This window comes from Pavona decussata, unplaced genomic scaffold (genome assembly GCF_977016875.1).
Source record: "Pavona decussata unplaced genomic scaffold, jaPavDecu1.1 SCAFFOLD_190, whole genome shotgun sequence".
NCBI classification, from domain to species: Eukaryota; Metazoa; Cnidaria; class Anthozoa; order Scleractinia; family Agariciidae; genus Pavona; species Pavona decussata.
Window position 1 is genome coordinate 1,958,865 of NW_028145599.1, and position 15,259 is coordinate 1,974,123.

The window sequence follows — 15,259 nt, forward strand, 5'->3', positions numbered from 1 at the left end:
AAAATATTTAACCATCGATAAGTCATCGATTGCATTGATTACTCACTGATATCATCGCATGGCAAAAAATGAAATTATTTTAATAGGATTATAATCGAATTTGAATGTCACCTGCACAATTTTAGCTTTATTTGTTCAGCAGAACGAAACTGCTGAAGCATGTACATTACGTAATCACAATACTACCTCAGAAAGATCCGTCTGAACCGAACACTTCAACAACAGTAACAAGTGGATTCATTACAAATTACTCTCGTGACAGTTAATACACAATAGCTACTGCAAATTACAATAAATTACAATATATTAGGGATGCGATGTGTGTAAAAAGTCGAGTTGGGGATAAATGAACCGGTTTTCGTGTTATCCCCCAGGCTTTGACGTGAAAAACAAACAAAATAAAGGGATCGATAGACACAAGTAAATAGCGTGCAAACACAGGGAGACAGACTGAACTATATGAGCTGTGGATATAGTATTGAATTGAAAGGTCAAAGGTTTAGTTACTTTATGTTAATTCCACTGAAGCTGTTCAGAGAAGAGTTACAGCTTTATTTGGTTAGAAAACTGATAAACATTAAGATTTTTCAAACTTTTTACAGTGAATAAGATATTAGTGTATCACTTGAATGCAAGAGAAGTGATTGTGTTTGTCGGTGTACCTGTGGATTTGGATGTAGCTGCTTATTACAGCAGCCTTTCTTAAGCTAAGCAGTATTTCTTTTTTTACAAACAGCCACCACAGGAAATCTCCCACCATAGAAGCTTCCAATGTATAAGACCTACATTTGAAATACCGTATAGCTATTGTCCAGCTCTTGTATTTGACAACCAAACCTTTCAATTAAATATAGCTATAATGTATCATTTTCACTCAGCAGAAAGGTTATTTATAAAATATTTGAGATAGTACGCGCGCTCTCATTGGTCGATAGGTGTGTTTAGATGAGAGTATGTAAACACGGTTGTGACGTCACGCTTTCTGTGTCTCCCGGCACAATTTGAAAACATTTCAAAGCTTTCGCAAGACTCGCAAAGTAATTTCAAGTACAACTGTTAAGGAAATGGTGAAAAATTTCCGAAAATTTTGATCGGGGTTTGCCTATCTCCTCCCCCCCCCCCCCCCTGAACCCGAGGGGAAAAAAGCAAAAGAAAGAAGAGCCACAGCGCTTTGCCTGCCTCGCTAGACGACCTCGTCGAGGGAGCTCAAGTGAAGACGACAAAATATGCAGCAAATACGCAGCAAACGTTTTTCAAGGTAATTTTTGCATCTGAGTACCACAATAAAATTTCCTAAAAGACATTCTTTATTCAGAAAATGTACACGAAAACGAACACAAAACTATATGCTACAGACTATAAATGTTTCAAATCAAACTTTGTACGGCCGGTTGCCGTGTTTTGGCTGTCAAATTTGTATAAAATCTATTTTCTCTGAGACTTTCTCAGCGTAACAATCTACTGTTACGATTACTATTACCAGTCTGGATCCGCTGCTTGTGCTATGATTCCTAAACAGCAAAACTTCACAAGGCACGATGAGCGACTCGACTTCTCGGCCATCTCAGGCTGCCACATCGGGCAAGTTCACGTAACTTTCAAGAGCGACCATGCACAGTGACATTCATTTTCAGCTTAAATAAACTCCTCATCTTGAAGTTCTTTCCTTACAGAATCGTATATTTTGAACATTTCTTCTAGTTTTCACCGAATGTTCGGTATTTTTCTGTAAGATTTACGAGAATTCAAAGCTGAAATCGCCGTCATCCACACGGGGCTCGCTGACGTTTGCCACAAATTTCTGCTTGATTTTGACTTTTATAACGCAAATTTTGATTGGTTCCTGTGTTGTCAGATGCGCGTTTTCATTGGCTAGTAGCAAAAATGATTGTCCGTAGCGTGTACTGAGAACATCTATTTCAATCAAGAAATAAATAAACAAAATTTCCCTTCATATGTCGAATTATTTTTTTTAGAAATATTTTATAAAAGCAATAGAGGACTTTTTCCCCGTGTTTACATAGCCTCATCTAAACACTCGGGGAGTTGGGAGAATTCTCGAAAGTTATGCAAACCCTCGACTGCGTCTCGGGTTTGCATAACTTTCTCGAATTCTCCCAACCCCCCTCGTGTTTAGATGAGGCTATGTAAACACGGAAAAAGTCCTCTATTGCTTAAATATATTTTTTCTTTTTTTCATCAGGGAAAATGGAAGCCTTTGGCCACTGGCTTCTGGATGGCCGAGACGAGAACATAAGGTTTGTTATGCGAGTCTTTTCGTAATTGATATCACCCATGCCAGTTTCCTGATTCTCTCTCTCTCTTTTTTTCGTTTCAGCTTCAGTGGATCGCCATCTTTTGTAGAAGGTTGGTGTCCAGGCAGCAGGGCTCCTGTTTTCAGCCAAACTACTTCCTTTGCCACTGCCCCGGTAATGAACCTCAACAACAGGAGTTTTACTATTTCTTGTTGGATAAAGCAAATGAAATCAACACCTGATGAGCTGGGAACGATTTACGGAGATTGGCATGGGCATAACCTATGGCAGTTTATTCTGAGTACCAAAAACCAGAGTATTGTATTCCACCGTCACAGCACTGGAAATGAAAAGTGGTGGTCTCTGCAAAGTACTAATGTTCCTTTGAGTACTTGGACGCACGTTGTAGTCACGTGGTATCATGTCACACGGACTGTGTTAATCTATGCTAACGGTAAAGAAATAGGCGCCGGCAAATATTTTAGGAACCAAACGTTCCATGGACCAACAGCAAAGCCTTGCAAAATCGGCAATGATGATTACAACAACAGCCATCAGTTTTACGGATCGGTAATGGACCTTTACGTCTTTGACTGGGCAGTGTCGCCGCGGGAAATTCATATGTTCAGAGGTATTAGACTCTTGACATTCAAGACAAATTCATATCATTTATTAGATTTGTGACAACATGGCAGTGTACAATATACATTTTCCGTTAGGCAAGCGGCCATATTGAATTGCAATGAGTCGCTAAGTTCAGGGGGGAAAGTCTGCTATAGATGCATGCCATTCAGTGAACTTCTCTGTAAAAAGTCCAAAAGCATTAAAAAAAAAAATGGTGAAAAGGTAGAAAAAACCTCTAGATTTTCTTGATAAGAAGGCTATAATAAGAGGAAAAACGAAAAAGTGTCATTTTTGTGCTAACCCTATCTCAGTGGCCATGTTATATGAGCCATTACACCATACCCGAGAAAAAGAGACCATTAAATTGCCTTTTGGTTGTTCTTGCAAAGTAAAATCAGCAAGATCTAGCAATATTTTTTGTTTGCTTTTTGATCACGCTTGTTGGATATGTGATGATTCTAGCTTTAAATAAGCGCTTATGTTACAACACTCTTTGCGTCCACACGAACTGATAGTTCTGGAGTATCCGATCACTTGCCTAACATCACTACAGTACAGTTATAAGGACGAAAAATAATTAAATAGCTTCTCATAGTTTCCAGTTTATTCCAACTTAATTCCTTTATGCATGATATTGGCAGACCTTTCTTCGTCACGTTTTTGGGTTTTAATCCTAGCCACTCGATTTTGAAGTTTGTGGCGTCTAGTACGGCTTTCTTCCACACTGAAGAAGGGTCATATGCTCGAAACGTCTGTGTTATTTTAAACCATTACTGACACTTTTGTATATTTATTTTTTATATCAATCCAATCAGATATACATTTTCATGTGCCACGCATCAACTGCGAGTTTTTCCGTTCACCGTTTCAGTCCATTTGTCCGTTTAAAGTCCCTTTTTTTTTTTCAAAGAATATTAGGCGATACATGCGTGTGTACGCCCTCTGCCGGATATTTCAAGCGGGCATCGCTAGGCATTTTGTTCTCAGCCTTGTCGAAATTAAAGAACGAGTATGTCGGTGTAAAGGTTGTGTTGTTGTATCAGAGAAGAGGTGACGTAAGTAGCCTTAACATCTTTACCCAGCGGCCATTGAGCATCAGCAAAACACGAACTAAGCTCAATGGAGTCTGTGTAGGGCGGCCAGCTGACAGTGGTCGTCCCACAAATCAAGTTCAGAGGCTTGTTTTGTTTACTCTTCGACGAACAAGGACATATACGGGATCTTTTGAGATGAACAATTTCATCTCTCTGAATTCATGAGGTTTTAAAAATAATTTTTTGTCCTTTCAATATGATAATTAGATCTCAACGTTCAATCTGTTTATCGCTTCGTATCGGCGAGATTTTTGCGTAGAGAGTACATTCAAAATGTTTATTGCTTCATAGCAGCGGAATTCTCGCGAAGAGAATAAAAATTAACGGATAGATTTCCGCACAGCCCCAAACATCAATTATGCACACGGTCTTTGTTCAAAGGAAACAATAGGGATAAAAATAAAGCGCCTTTGGGATTACGAGCTTTGCCGATATTTTCGAATTTCGGCTCAAATATTCTGTGAAGATACTGATTATTGCAATAAAGAAAAGCTGCATAAAAAGAAAAAAAAACCCTCAAAACCAATTTAGACAAATTAAAACGAATTTCCAGGAAAGGGCCCACCATAGCTATGTTTGTACTATTTTTAGGAATCGAACATACTCCAATAATCTTGTCAGTGGAACATAAAAACTTAATGCCTCACTGTGAGACTTCCCTGAGAAGTAATCATACATTATCTCTTCACTCATCATTTTGTGTAGGTGTCCCTTACATGCACAGCCTGGCCAGGAGAGTACCAGGAGGAACTATTGAAGTCAAATGGATTCCTCCCTTGGAAGGGGCGTGTCCAGTAAGGGGGTACAATGTCTACTACAGAGAAGTGTTTTCACGGACAGAAAAAAGCAAATGGAACTCAGTTGCCGTCGACAGAAATATAAACAACCACACTATTTACCTTAACTGTTGGAAAGAGTATGAAATAGCAGTCACTTCCCTTAGTTCAAATGGAGAGAGCGCTTTCAAAGACAGTCAAGTGTGGAGATTCAGAACCCTAGGAGGTATAATTAATGGTGATTTTAAAACCATCATCTCACAGTATTCCAAGTGTATTGGTGTATAAATGTGTTAGTGTCGTTGACGTAATATATTAACATCCAGAGCAGACGTCAAAGCACGATTACAACTGTTAGCTTACCCGCCAAACCACACTGGTACCACAAGCTACTTTCTTTATTACTCCAACCAATGGTATGTTTCTCTCGAATTCTAGGAGTTTGAAACTTTAAAAAAAATTTTTAATACTAAAATGTGTCAAGAATGTTTAAAAATACGTTTCTCGGGAAAAAATTTCCACTTTCTCCTTTAAAAAAATGACGCCGGAACTGAGACCATGGAGAGATTTAGAATCGCGTCTACGGTAAACAGCAAACGTGAGAACCTTGTTTATGTTTTCTTGTAAAAATATCGTGCATAGGTGAGAATAATGCCAAATAATTCGGGCCTTTGATGCTAACGCAAACCAATCAGTTTTTACTCAGCGAGAGGAAAATATGGGATAATAGTATGGTCACGTGGTCATTTCCGCCGTTTGCCATAATCGTAATTCTTAATAGGAACCTTATGATTCAGGGTTTCCTCTTAAACCACAAAAGTCGGCCAGCGGTTTACAGTTTGGAGTTCGCCGTATGTGCATAATCCGGGCTTAAGATTGAGGGTTACTTTTTATTACCTATGAATCATGGGATACTCGCAGCAAAACAAGATGGCGGCTGGATGCGTTAATGTGGTTGGTAATTCTTGTGTTCTCGGAACTGAATCAATCAAACCTCTCATTCATCGAGATAACTCTTTAAGGAAAGTAAATTTGACGTTTAAACATGGCTTTATAGTTGTAAAACTAAAGAAAAACTCCGCCGTAATTCACTTGGAGAGAGGTGTGAACCTCAAACGTCAAACGGGACGGCAGGATCGAGTCACGTGACTTCTAGAGGTTTTCCAGGTTGCAGAAAACGAGGAAAATCCTTAATCTTTAAGGTCCCTAATCTCTTTACTGTTCCAGGCATTGTTGCGTTAAGGACGGTGCCTACTATTGTTACTGCGCATACGTTTTGCGCATCTCGAGATACTCGGGTTTCCTATGGGTGGTGCCTACTAATACAGGGATAATTTTGCGCGGTTTAAAACTATATGGAGAAAGCAGAACTTAGCAAGTGCTTTTGGTATCTCAAAGGAAAATTAGGGGTAACCATGCATTTTTCAGAGATAATTAAGCTTCAATTTAGGAAAAAAAATCCCATACATTACTTTATATTTTGGCGCTTTTTAGAGATATCATTGCTTAATTATCTCTGAAAAATGCGTGGTTACCCCCAATTTTCTTTTTGGATTCCAAGAGGCCTTGCTAAGATCTGTTTTTCCCGCATAGTCATAAGCCGCACAAAAATACTTCCGTTGACAAGCGAAGAAATCATCCAAATTAGCAACGAAGCAGAACCCTGAAAACACAAAGAAAGCGAATTAACTTGGTTTGGCCGTACTTAAAGGGATTTGTTTATGTTTTTAACCCTGAATTTATCCATAAAAACCAACGAGAAAAGTTTTCAAATGCAAAATAATCTTGCGTAGCCAAATTTGATATCACTTGTTCACTTGAGAACCAAAGTTGAATGCTTTTTTTTTTTTTACAGAATGGTTTCAAATACATAAAGAGTTTGTAACTCCATGTCGCCACCAGAACTAACCAAATGTCTTATAAATATAAATATAAATGTCTTATAAATTTTATCTGTCAGCAAGAAAACTAGAAAGACAGCAGTTTTTACAATAAAAAATCCCTTCCCGCGATCCCAGCCGCGTTGGATCGTCACTTGAGAAGTTCTCCTTTTTCAAAGCCATTTTCTATTTTTGGAGACAGTCAATTTAACGACGCAAATACTTCTCTGAGCAATTTTCTGAAAGCAATCAGCAGGAGTGGTCAAATAGTTCCAACAATGCACAAGCAACCCGTTGCCAAACTTTATGAAGAAGGCGAGCTCGTTGACGTCGATTCACACCAACCAGACAAAGTGCAGCAAACAGCCTGCTTTTTTTTTATCAGTCTGTTCCTTGGAAAGAAAGGTTGTGAAAACTAGCAGCTTCTAAAGAAGCACATGGTCGTCTTGGGACAAACACCGAGTGGTGAAAAATGTCTCGAAATGAGCACAGAGCTCGGAGCAGTGTTGGCGACCAAAAATCACCGAGGTGGCCTCGACGACAAAGAAGACGAGTCAAACGGCAGAATATTCGAAAGACCTGAATCAAAACGCTACCCGGTGAAACACATCGAGAAATACCCGTCACATCTGAATCCCGAGTACAGCAGTTTATTCCAGAAACCACGAAGCGCGTGCAAATCGTTTAACCCAGCAAGAGATGCTGTGTGGTACTGCTCGACTCCACTTGGCCACCTCACTCTTGATAATATGTTGTGCTTTTTGACATCAAGAGCTGGTATAAAACCCCACCTGACAAACTACACAATCAGAGACACCACCGTAACGGTTCTATCTGCTGCCAACATCGAAAGTCGACACATTAAAACAATAGCCGGGCATCAAAGCGAAGCCAGCATCCAGAGTTACTGTGACACTCCAACATTCGAGCAGTTCAAAACAATGTCAAACAAACTTGGCGAGTTCTTCGATCCGGCCGAAAACGAAAATAACGCTGTAGCGGTCAGTCAGACAGCTGATGTTTCTACTCCAGCTCCTTGAAGCCAACTGCTATCAGCAATTCCAATGCAAGTACTGGAAATCAGTTTGTTTTCGAGTCCATTCAAGACGGCTCGCAGAATCTTGTACATGGCTTCGTTCCCGGAGCCGAGACACCTTCTACAACTACAGCTTTAATTTCAAAGTGAACTTAGAGATAGCAGCAGGAAATAAAACTGGTAACAATTAAGGAACAAAACTTTCCAAACATGCAAAAACCAACGATTTTCACTTTCCTTCACGCGTAGTTTTCCCGTTGTAGTTGTAATTTTGTCGCTCGTTTGATCACCTGATGTATCATGTGACTTTTGGGGGCGCCTTATTGTTTCAGTCCTTTGCGCGCGGGATTTCCGCCCGAAAACATTGCAATTGTGGCCGGAGTAAATGAATTAAAATCATATTTTTGTGGTGTATATTATCTCGCTGTTTTACTTTTTACAATAACTGTCCAAATTCCCGCGCGCTGATTGGCTCGTAGCTATTGTCTATAAGAGTACAGACAATAAAAATGACGTCAGATGTAACGCGCGCGCTTTCTCAACGAAAAAAATAGCCAATTCCGCTCGTACTTTTTCCATGTTATTGTAAAAAACAAATCGACGGCAGTTTTCTATGGTCTATACTCTTATAGACCATAAAATGACGCCATAAAATGTCCAAAACTTGGCAGTGAAACCACTCGCCTGCGGCTCGTGGTTCCACTTGAGTTTTGAACATTTTTCGACGTCATTTTATGGTCTATAAGAGTATAGACCGTAGAAAACTGCCGTCGATTTGTTAAATATACTAAAATTACTATTCACCTCAGAGTCGGTGGCTAGCGGTGGATATTTACCTATCCGCTTCGCGGCTCGATAAATATCCGCCACTAGCCACCTCCAATTCGGCGAATAGTTGTTAATTCTCAAGGAAAAACAAAAACGGATCGTTATCAGTTGGTGAAAAGAGAAAATCAATCAACTCGAAATCAAAGTCGATTCTTGGATGAAAATTATTTCCGTTATTACCAGCAAATGTTGAAAATATGTTGAAATGGCTCAGTAGTTGTGAATTGGGTGCTATCTTCTGAACACGACGCTATTTCGAACGGCGTTTGTTAAACTTCCTGTAAGTAGTATAGGGTGAGCAAAGATAAGCTCTCTTTTGGACTAGATATAAGCACCAGCAATGGAGTAGGTGGGGTGGACAAGGTAAGATGCCTTCCTGCATACTAATAAGTACTAGGTTTACCAATGAGCGTCACTCTTATTCAATGGCTCAATAGGCTAGCCCCGTTATGGACCAGTCACTCTTATAAAATAGCACAATGGGCTAGCCCAGTTATGGAACAGTCATTCTTATACAATGGCACAATAGGCTAGCTCCGTTATGGACTAGGTAGGCACCAGCAATGGACTATTTCCCGGTCAAAACAATTTCTTTTTCAGAAGATAGCACCCGCTTCACACCTACTGAGCCATTTCAACATAGTAGTAAAGTGATTCAATTTAAAATGGTTAGTCGCAAGAGAACTACAATTTCATTACTCATTCAATAAAATATATTTGTGTGCTTATTACAGACGACAATTGCTGTGATCAGATAGAATGGCAAATCGCCCCAAGTCAACCAGGCTGGGTAAATTGCTCAACAGGAAGATACTTGAATGGACTCTGGTTTAATTCTACTGGTTATAGTGGTGTTATCAACCATACTAAAAAGAGAAGATGCTGTGCACCTCCACAAGAGTACCAAGATGTAACTATTGTTTGCCAAACAGTACACTGGAAATCTTCTCTAAGCAGGTCGGTTCAAGGGGTTACTCTATGATCACTTAAAAAGTTAAAGTAGCATGTGGTATGTGTACTAGTTTAAAACGTGCCTATAAAGAAAAATTATGATGACAAGTGTAATGTTATGACTGGTGCGAAGACTGGAACCTTCTCTCTGAGATGAGGTGCCCATTAGAAGACAGCTTCACGAAAGCATCTTAAACTATAAAAACCTGCTAAGATACATACATAGGAGGTCAGTTGTATACGCGGAGACCTTCTCTTTCAAGATATGTCTCAATCCTTCCTCTTAAAGTTAGGATAAAATAAAATTTTAATAGATCCGCTAAGATCCCCTAAGTGATATTTGCAAAGACCCAACAAGCTTAACACATGTTTTAACTTAGTAGACCAAAGGTTCCCCCTCGTAATTCCTAAGACATCTCTTAAATTCAAAGTCGGTCGGCGAAAGCCATATTGTTGGGCGACGGGATGGCGAGCTTTTCGGAGTGATCTGGTATATTGTGACCGTTTCCGTTCTCTCGCTGGGTGTAAGAAAATGGAGTTCTGTTCAGTGAACCACAATCGCTTCCTTCAGGAAGAAATTTTACATATGCCATGATTATCAAAGGGAAAAGTGGAAAACTCTACGCGTTCCTGATAACCTGTTCCCGTGGAATTGCAAGTTTGCGTGGTTCTACGATTTTATGTTTCTGGGAGCTTTCAAGACGTCCTAATAGCTCCGAGCACGGCTTAAGTGACAGCCTGTAATTAATTTTACGATGCCTTAGTATGTAACAAACGCTCTCTGTTGGAAGGCTGGTGATTTCATTTTATTTAACTAAAGCTTCAGTTTAAGAACAAAAAATATTTTCCAAGTCTATTGGGTGCAATAGACTGGACTCACTTGTCGATCAAGGTTCCAGAAGAACTAAGATGAACCTTCTTTCGTGAACAGAAAGAATTTCCACTGAATTAATGCTCACGGAGTGTGCGACATAGAGACACGACTATTAAACGTCGCTGCCTAATTATTTGGAGTGTCAGAAGCTTCTGTCAGTGCTTCAAAGTGGGCGTCATACATGTCTTCAAGCACCTTGTTTAAATTCAAGTTCACGTGTACATTCCTTAACATTTCCGTACGTGATACTGAATATCCTCTCAGACCATGCCGTTGACACCGATGACAGATACAAGTACCCCAGGAACGATACATAGGGCACCGACTGTGAAACACGATCTGTGGCTAAGCAGTGCTTCGAAGAGTAGTTTTCGGTATATTGACAGGGCAAAAAGTACTCCTTCTTAAGATTCCGCTTCTTTTCCTCGCAAAATGATCGTTATTTTTCTGTTTTTGACATGATTATCATTTTTTATTTACCAGTAAGCACCTGTTGATTAAGGGATTTGCTCGATAGCGCTGACGGGCTTACTGGAAAGAACGACAAAGATTTAAGTAACCGACAAAAGAGTGAGACCGTCAAGAACTCATGAAACAATACTATGCTATTTAATGTATACGTTCACTCTAACATGAATAATTGCTTTTGCTTCGATACGTCGATCTCATATAAAGAGTACAAATAATAATGTGTTTACAAGTTATTCAAATAAAAGAACATACTGGTTTTTAACGTTGTCTTGCGACCAACAGAGTTAACGTTTTTTTTCCACAAGGTGTAATTTTCCTTTCTCCACACTAGAGCGTTCTCACTCGACATCCAGCCTCATTCCAGTAATATTACATAGTGTCCAGTCCCAGCCCCTCATTCCAGCAATATGCAGGCGTTTCTTTTCAACCTCTAGTCTCTCCCTTTCGATTAGTGGGGTCTTGTTTTCAGCATCCTCCCTTACAGCACTCCCCTTGTCCCTTGCTTCGTTTAAGTTTGGCTTCACAGGACGATTTTTGAGAAAACAATACTTTTTCAGTTATTCAAAAGCAGAAAAATGAAATCTTAATTCCACGCGAGTTATTGAGGAAGGTAAATTACTAAATAATAGTTAAACAACCACCAAGTATCATAATCTTTAAAAGGCCTGAACAATCCATTGACCTTTTGATAACAAACAGGTTCATCCAGAAAATTCTTTTCCATTTCATTAGTATCTTTTTGTATACATTCAAGTATCATGCTTCATAAATTCTCGCTGAGAAAGGCGGAATTTTGTCATCACTAAACGTTCTAGAAAAAAGCAAAGGCCTTGAGACAAAACAATACTAATATCCTAAATCTTACTATCAATGACGCTGTGGTTTGTGGAACACACAAAAAAGTGTAACTATAGTGATATGGCTGTAGATAAGAGTAAAACGTTTTCTGTGATATGAGTTACCACTGTACCAATCAGGCGCCAATAAGATTATGTGCTATTTGCAATGGAGTCGCTTGTTTATGTTGTTGTTAGGTTCTTTTGAAATAAATAGAACAATTACAAGTTTTGCTTTATTATTTCCAATTATAGGAACCATACCTGGGCTATGTGTCCAGACGGATATTTTCTTCAAGGATTTTATCGGTCAAGAGGCATTGGGCTGCGCAGCATTGAGCAAGCAACGTGCTGCAGGCCAAAAGACTTCAAAACCAACCTCATGAAGTGTTATAATTACAACCCCCCGCCCTCCACACTCAACAGGGGCTGGAGTAAGTGTCCAGACTGGTCGTATCTGGAGGGCGTGTACAAGGGAGCATGTGACGAGCTACACTGTATTGAAGCTTTCAGATGCTGCAGAATGCTTCCTCCAGGTATCCTACCATTACGCTGTTGAGGTCGATTATTACGGGTTCATAAAAGGGATCATTCAACCAAATTAAGGTTTTTTATATTGCCATTAACCGATCTTAGATCTCGTTATGAACTCAAATTTTACCGGCTGTTCAAGAAGTGTTACGTCAGCTTGTCGCAATACTTACAGGAAAAGCAATTGGTGTAGGAGGGACCTGACATTTGTTGGCTCAACGAGATTTGAAGCTGGTTGATATTTTTCTTTCATTTAATTTAGGTTTGCTAACATGCTTGGTAAAAGTTGGTTTATCTTAATTTGGGCATTATTGCTTCAGTTGCATGTGTAGGGTTGTTCGAACAAATTGGGTAGTGATGTACGAATCAAAGGTGATTACCAATTTATTTACTCTTCTACTTATCAAGCAAAGAGTAGATGGACCTTTTTATGATAAAAGACGCCATCTTGAATGGGTATGAAGGACCGTAAACGAATTCCTATCCATTTCCTTACAATTTTTTCTCAAAGCAAGTTTTTATCCGCAAATTCCTGAACCGTTTCTTTTTTTTCAGCATTCGCGTGAAGAACACGACATAAATTGATATTGAAGAATTGAAAACGTATCCTCATGCCCACTCCAGCGTGTGCGATACATTAAAATTTCAAACTTTGTGTCGTATGTTTCAAACTAAAAACTGAAAACTTCGCAAGAATAAAGGAAATTTCTCACCACGCAAGAATCTTTTCTGGTCCAAAGACCGTGATTTCCCATACTTCTTGGACAAACTCGTACCTCGCAAAGGGTAATAAATTATAACAAATAATAAATTATATACCAATCAGAATTACGAGGGAATATATAGGAATTGGTAACCTCATCCAATTTCTTGTCTACCCATCCAACATGGCGTTTTTGTGAAGAGGTAGTCGGGCGTGCAGTTACATGACCGATAAAATGTTGCTAGAAATATTCAGTCAATTGAACCTTAACCCACCGCTCGAGTTTTACCTTCGGTAATCTGGGTTTTGATCCGCTTTCCGTTAAATAGAGGCTTGAGATCTCAGACATGTACATCGAAGCCTGAAAAATACTAAAAATGAAAATTATGACTGTATCTTCAAAAATCTTTGCAGCCGCAAACTTTTTTAGGCTATTACTTGAAACCAGCCTGTTTGGAGGACGCTGCACTCTAAAAAAATTATCTCCAATAATGTTGTTTTTGTTGTTCTCGTTGTTTTTCAGAGATGGTTGTCCTTGGCCACTGGCTATTAAATGGCCGAGATCGGGATATAAGGTTGGAAAAGAACTGAATTACATTTAAAGAGTGTCACAAAATAGCGCAAAATATCCATTCGCCGGAAACTTTACTCGATTTATTTGCGTTCGTTTTCTCTTATTACGCAAATTTGCGTGTTTTCACCCGAGTTTATGACGTGAGGACAGCGCACGTATTTCTAAAAATAGATTTGTTTTGGTAAAACAGACGGGTTTGCATGGACCCCACTCTTACGGTCTTCATCCCCAATTATGGCTTCCGGTTACATTTATCACCACATACAGTCATAACCGTAACAAGAATTTCACTAGTCTGCTCCAATGGGTTTCCAAGTTCTCCAATATTTGACACCAGATTCTGACATGACTCTTGAACCTCCTTGATTTGCATTAGACTGTTCGTGATGGGGCAAATGAACAAACCTGTCTGCTTTATTATCCTCAAACTTCCTAACTATCCCCACATAACTCTGCAAATTGTTTTGCATAGTTATGTAGACAGCACCATGAATACTCTTTTTTTAGTTTCCTGGGCTCTCCTTCTTCTCCCCTGTACTACTTTGCACCAGTCGAAGTGGATACTGAACTGATTCCTGTATATTTTCCATTTCCATCACATGAAGTGGACCCTGGCAGCCAGAATGCTGACCACTCGACAAGGCTCAGAATAACTGATTTTCGGCAACTTCTCCTAAATTGCGACAACGTAAATGATACTGTAAACACCAACAGTTGGAGACAATAACAGCACAAAAGCCATAAAGAGTTTCTATTCACTTTTGGCTCTCCTTATTGGGGCACTAATTGTTAGCATTGCTGTGTTTAAATTGAATATATTTTGGGCTAAAATTGTAGTGTAATTTCCGAGCTACAGCTACAACTACTTGAAGAGTACATCTTCACGGAAGATCTCAGAGAAGAAAAAAAACAAAACCGTCCAGGCTATACGGTGAGAACTAAGAGTGGCTCTGTAGCAAAAGGTAGTCAGCTTCTATATATCTTAAGATCTACAAAATATGACACTCGTAACAAACATGACATAATTTTTGAGCTATACCTGCAGATTATTAATCAAAGTTACATTTAACAGCAAATGTCAATAAAAAATGTACTGTGTGGCAAAACAGATCGCAAAATAAAGCGAACGAATGTTTGCGCTTACATAGAACTATAATCATTAGTAAATTTCTGTTCCATTACAAATGTATTTAGATTGTATTTCCGATGACACGAGCCTTGTCGATACTTCATATCTAGATACCTAAGAAAGCTTTTAAAAGGGTTTACCTTCCGTTGTATGTCCCTTCAACAAACCATTGGCGAGTGTCTGGTACACTAATTAAGCAGTTTGAAAAGATATTACCCCATAAAATTTGTAACTAGTAATTCGGAACATATCTTCCACGACGCAGAAGCAAACAACATCTCAACTGCTGTCATGCACGCATAGAATACTTGAGTCCAGTAACGTGTAGTGAATGTGGGTCGCTAAAGCTAGACACACAAGTACGTTTGTTCTATATCTACAAATGTGGTTCCCATAAAGGAAGCAGAAGCTTGTCTCAAAAAAGCATAGCATGGCCTTCGATATAGGGTTACGGCGATAAAGGAAGGAATGAGTTACCAGTTATCGAAAAAACCTTTTTGGGTGAGTTTTAAATAAAATAAAGGATTATTAAAGCAAAAAAAATGGTAGCGTTTATTTAAAATACGGTATCTGGTTGCTGTTTTCTACTTGATAGGAAGGTAGAAACGAAAGAAATAAGCAAATGGCTCAGAATTTTCGACATCCCGTTCTTTGTTGTTAAGGAGGAGTATTTTTAGAGAAAGCTTGAATATTCTTG

At 39.1% G+C, this 15,259-nt stretch overlaps 1 protein-coding gene across 4 annotated transcripts in view; it reads left to right on the top strand.

Moving 5' to 3' along the window:
* Positions 1-15,259, top strand: part of LOC146462309 (uncharacterized) — a 44,512-nt gene that overhangs the window by 13,500 nt on the left and 15,753 nt on the right. For 3 of the 4 annotated variants that reach the window (XM_085085766.1, XM_085085765.1, XM_085085767.1), the window contains 6 exons: positions 2,204-2,258; positions 2,339-2,886; positions 4,679-4,975; positions 9,228-9,450; positions 11,881-12,161; positions 13,383-13,434. In XM_085085766.1, the coding sequence (XP_084941892.1) occupies positions 2,204-2,258; positions 2,339-2,886; positions 4,679-4,975; positions 9,228-9,450; positions 11,881-12,161; positions 13,383-13,434 (1,456 nt within the window). The remainder of the gene's footprint in view (positions 1-2,203; positions 2,259-2,338; positions 2,887-4,678; positions 4,976-9,227; positions 9,451-11,880; positions 12,162-13,382; positions 13,435-15,259) is intronic. The other variant, XM_085085768.1, reaches the window with a different exon arrangement.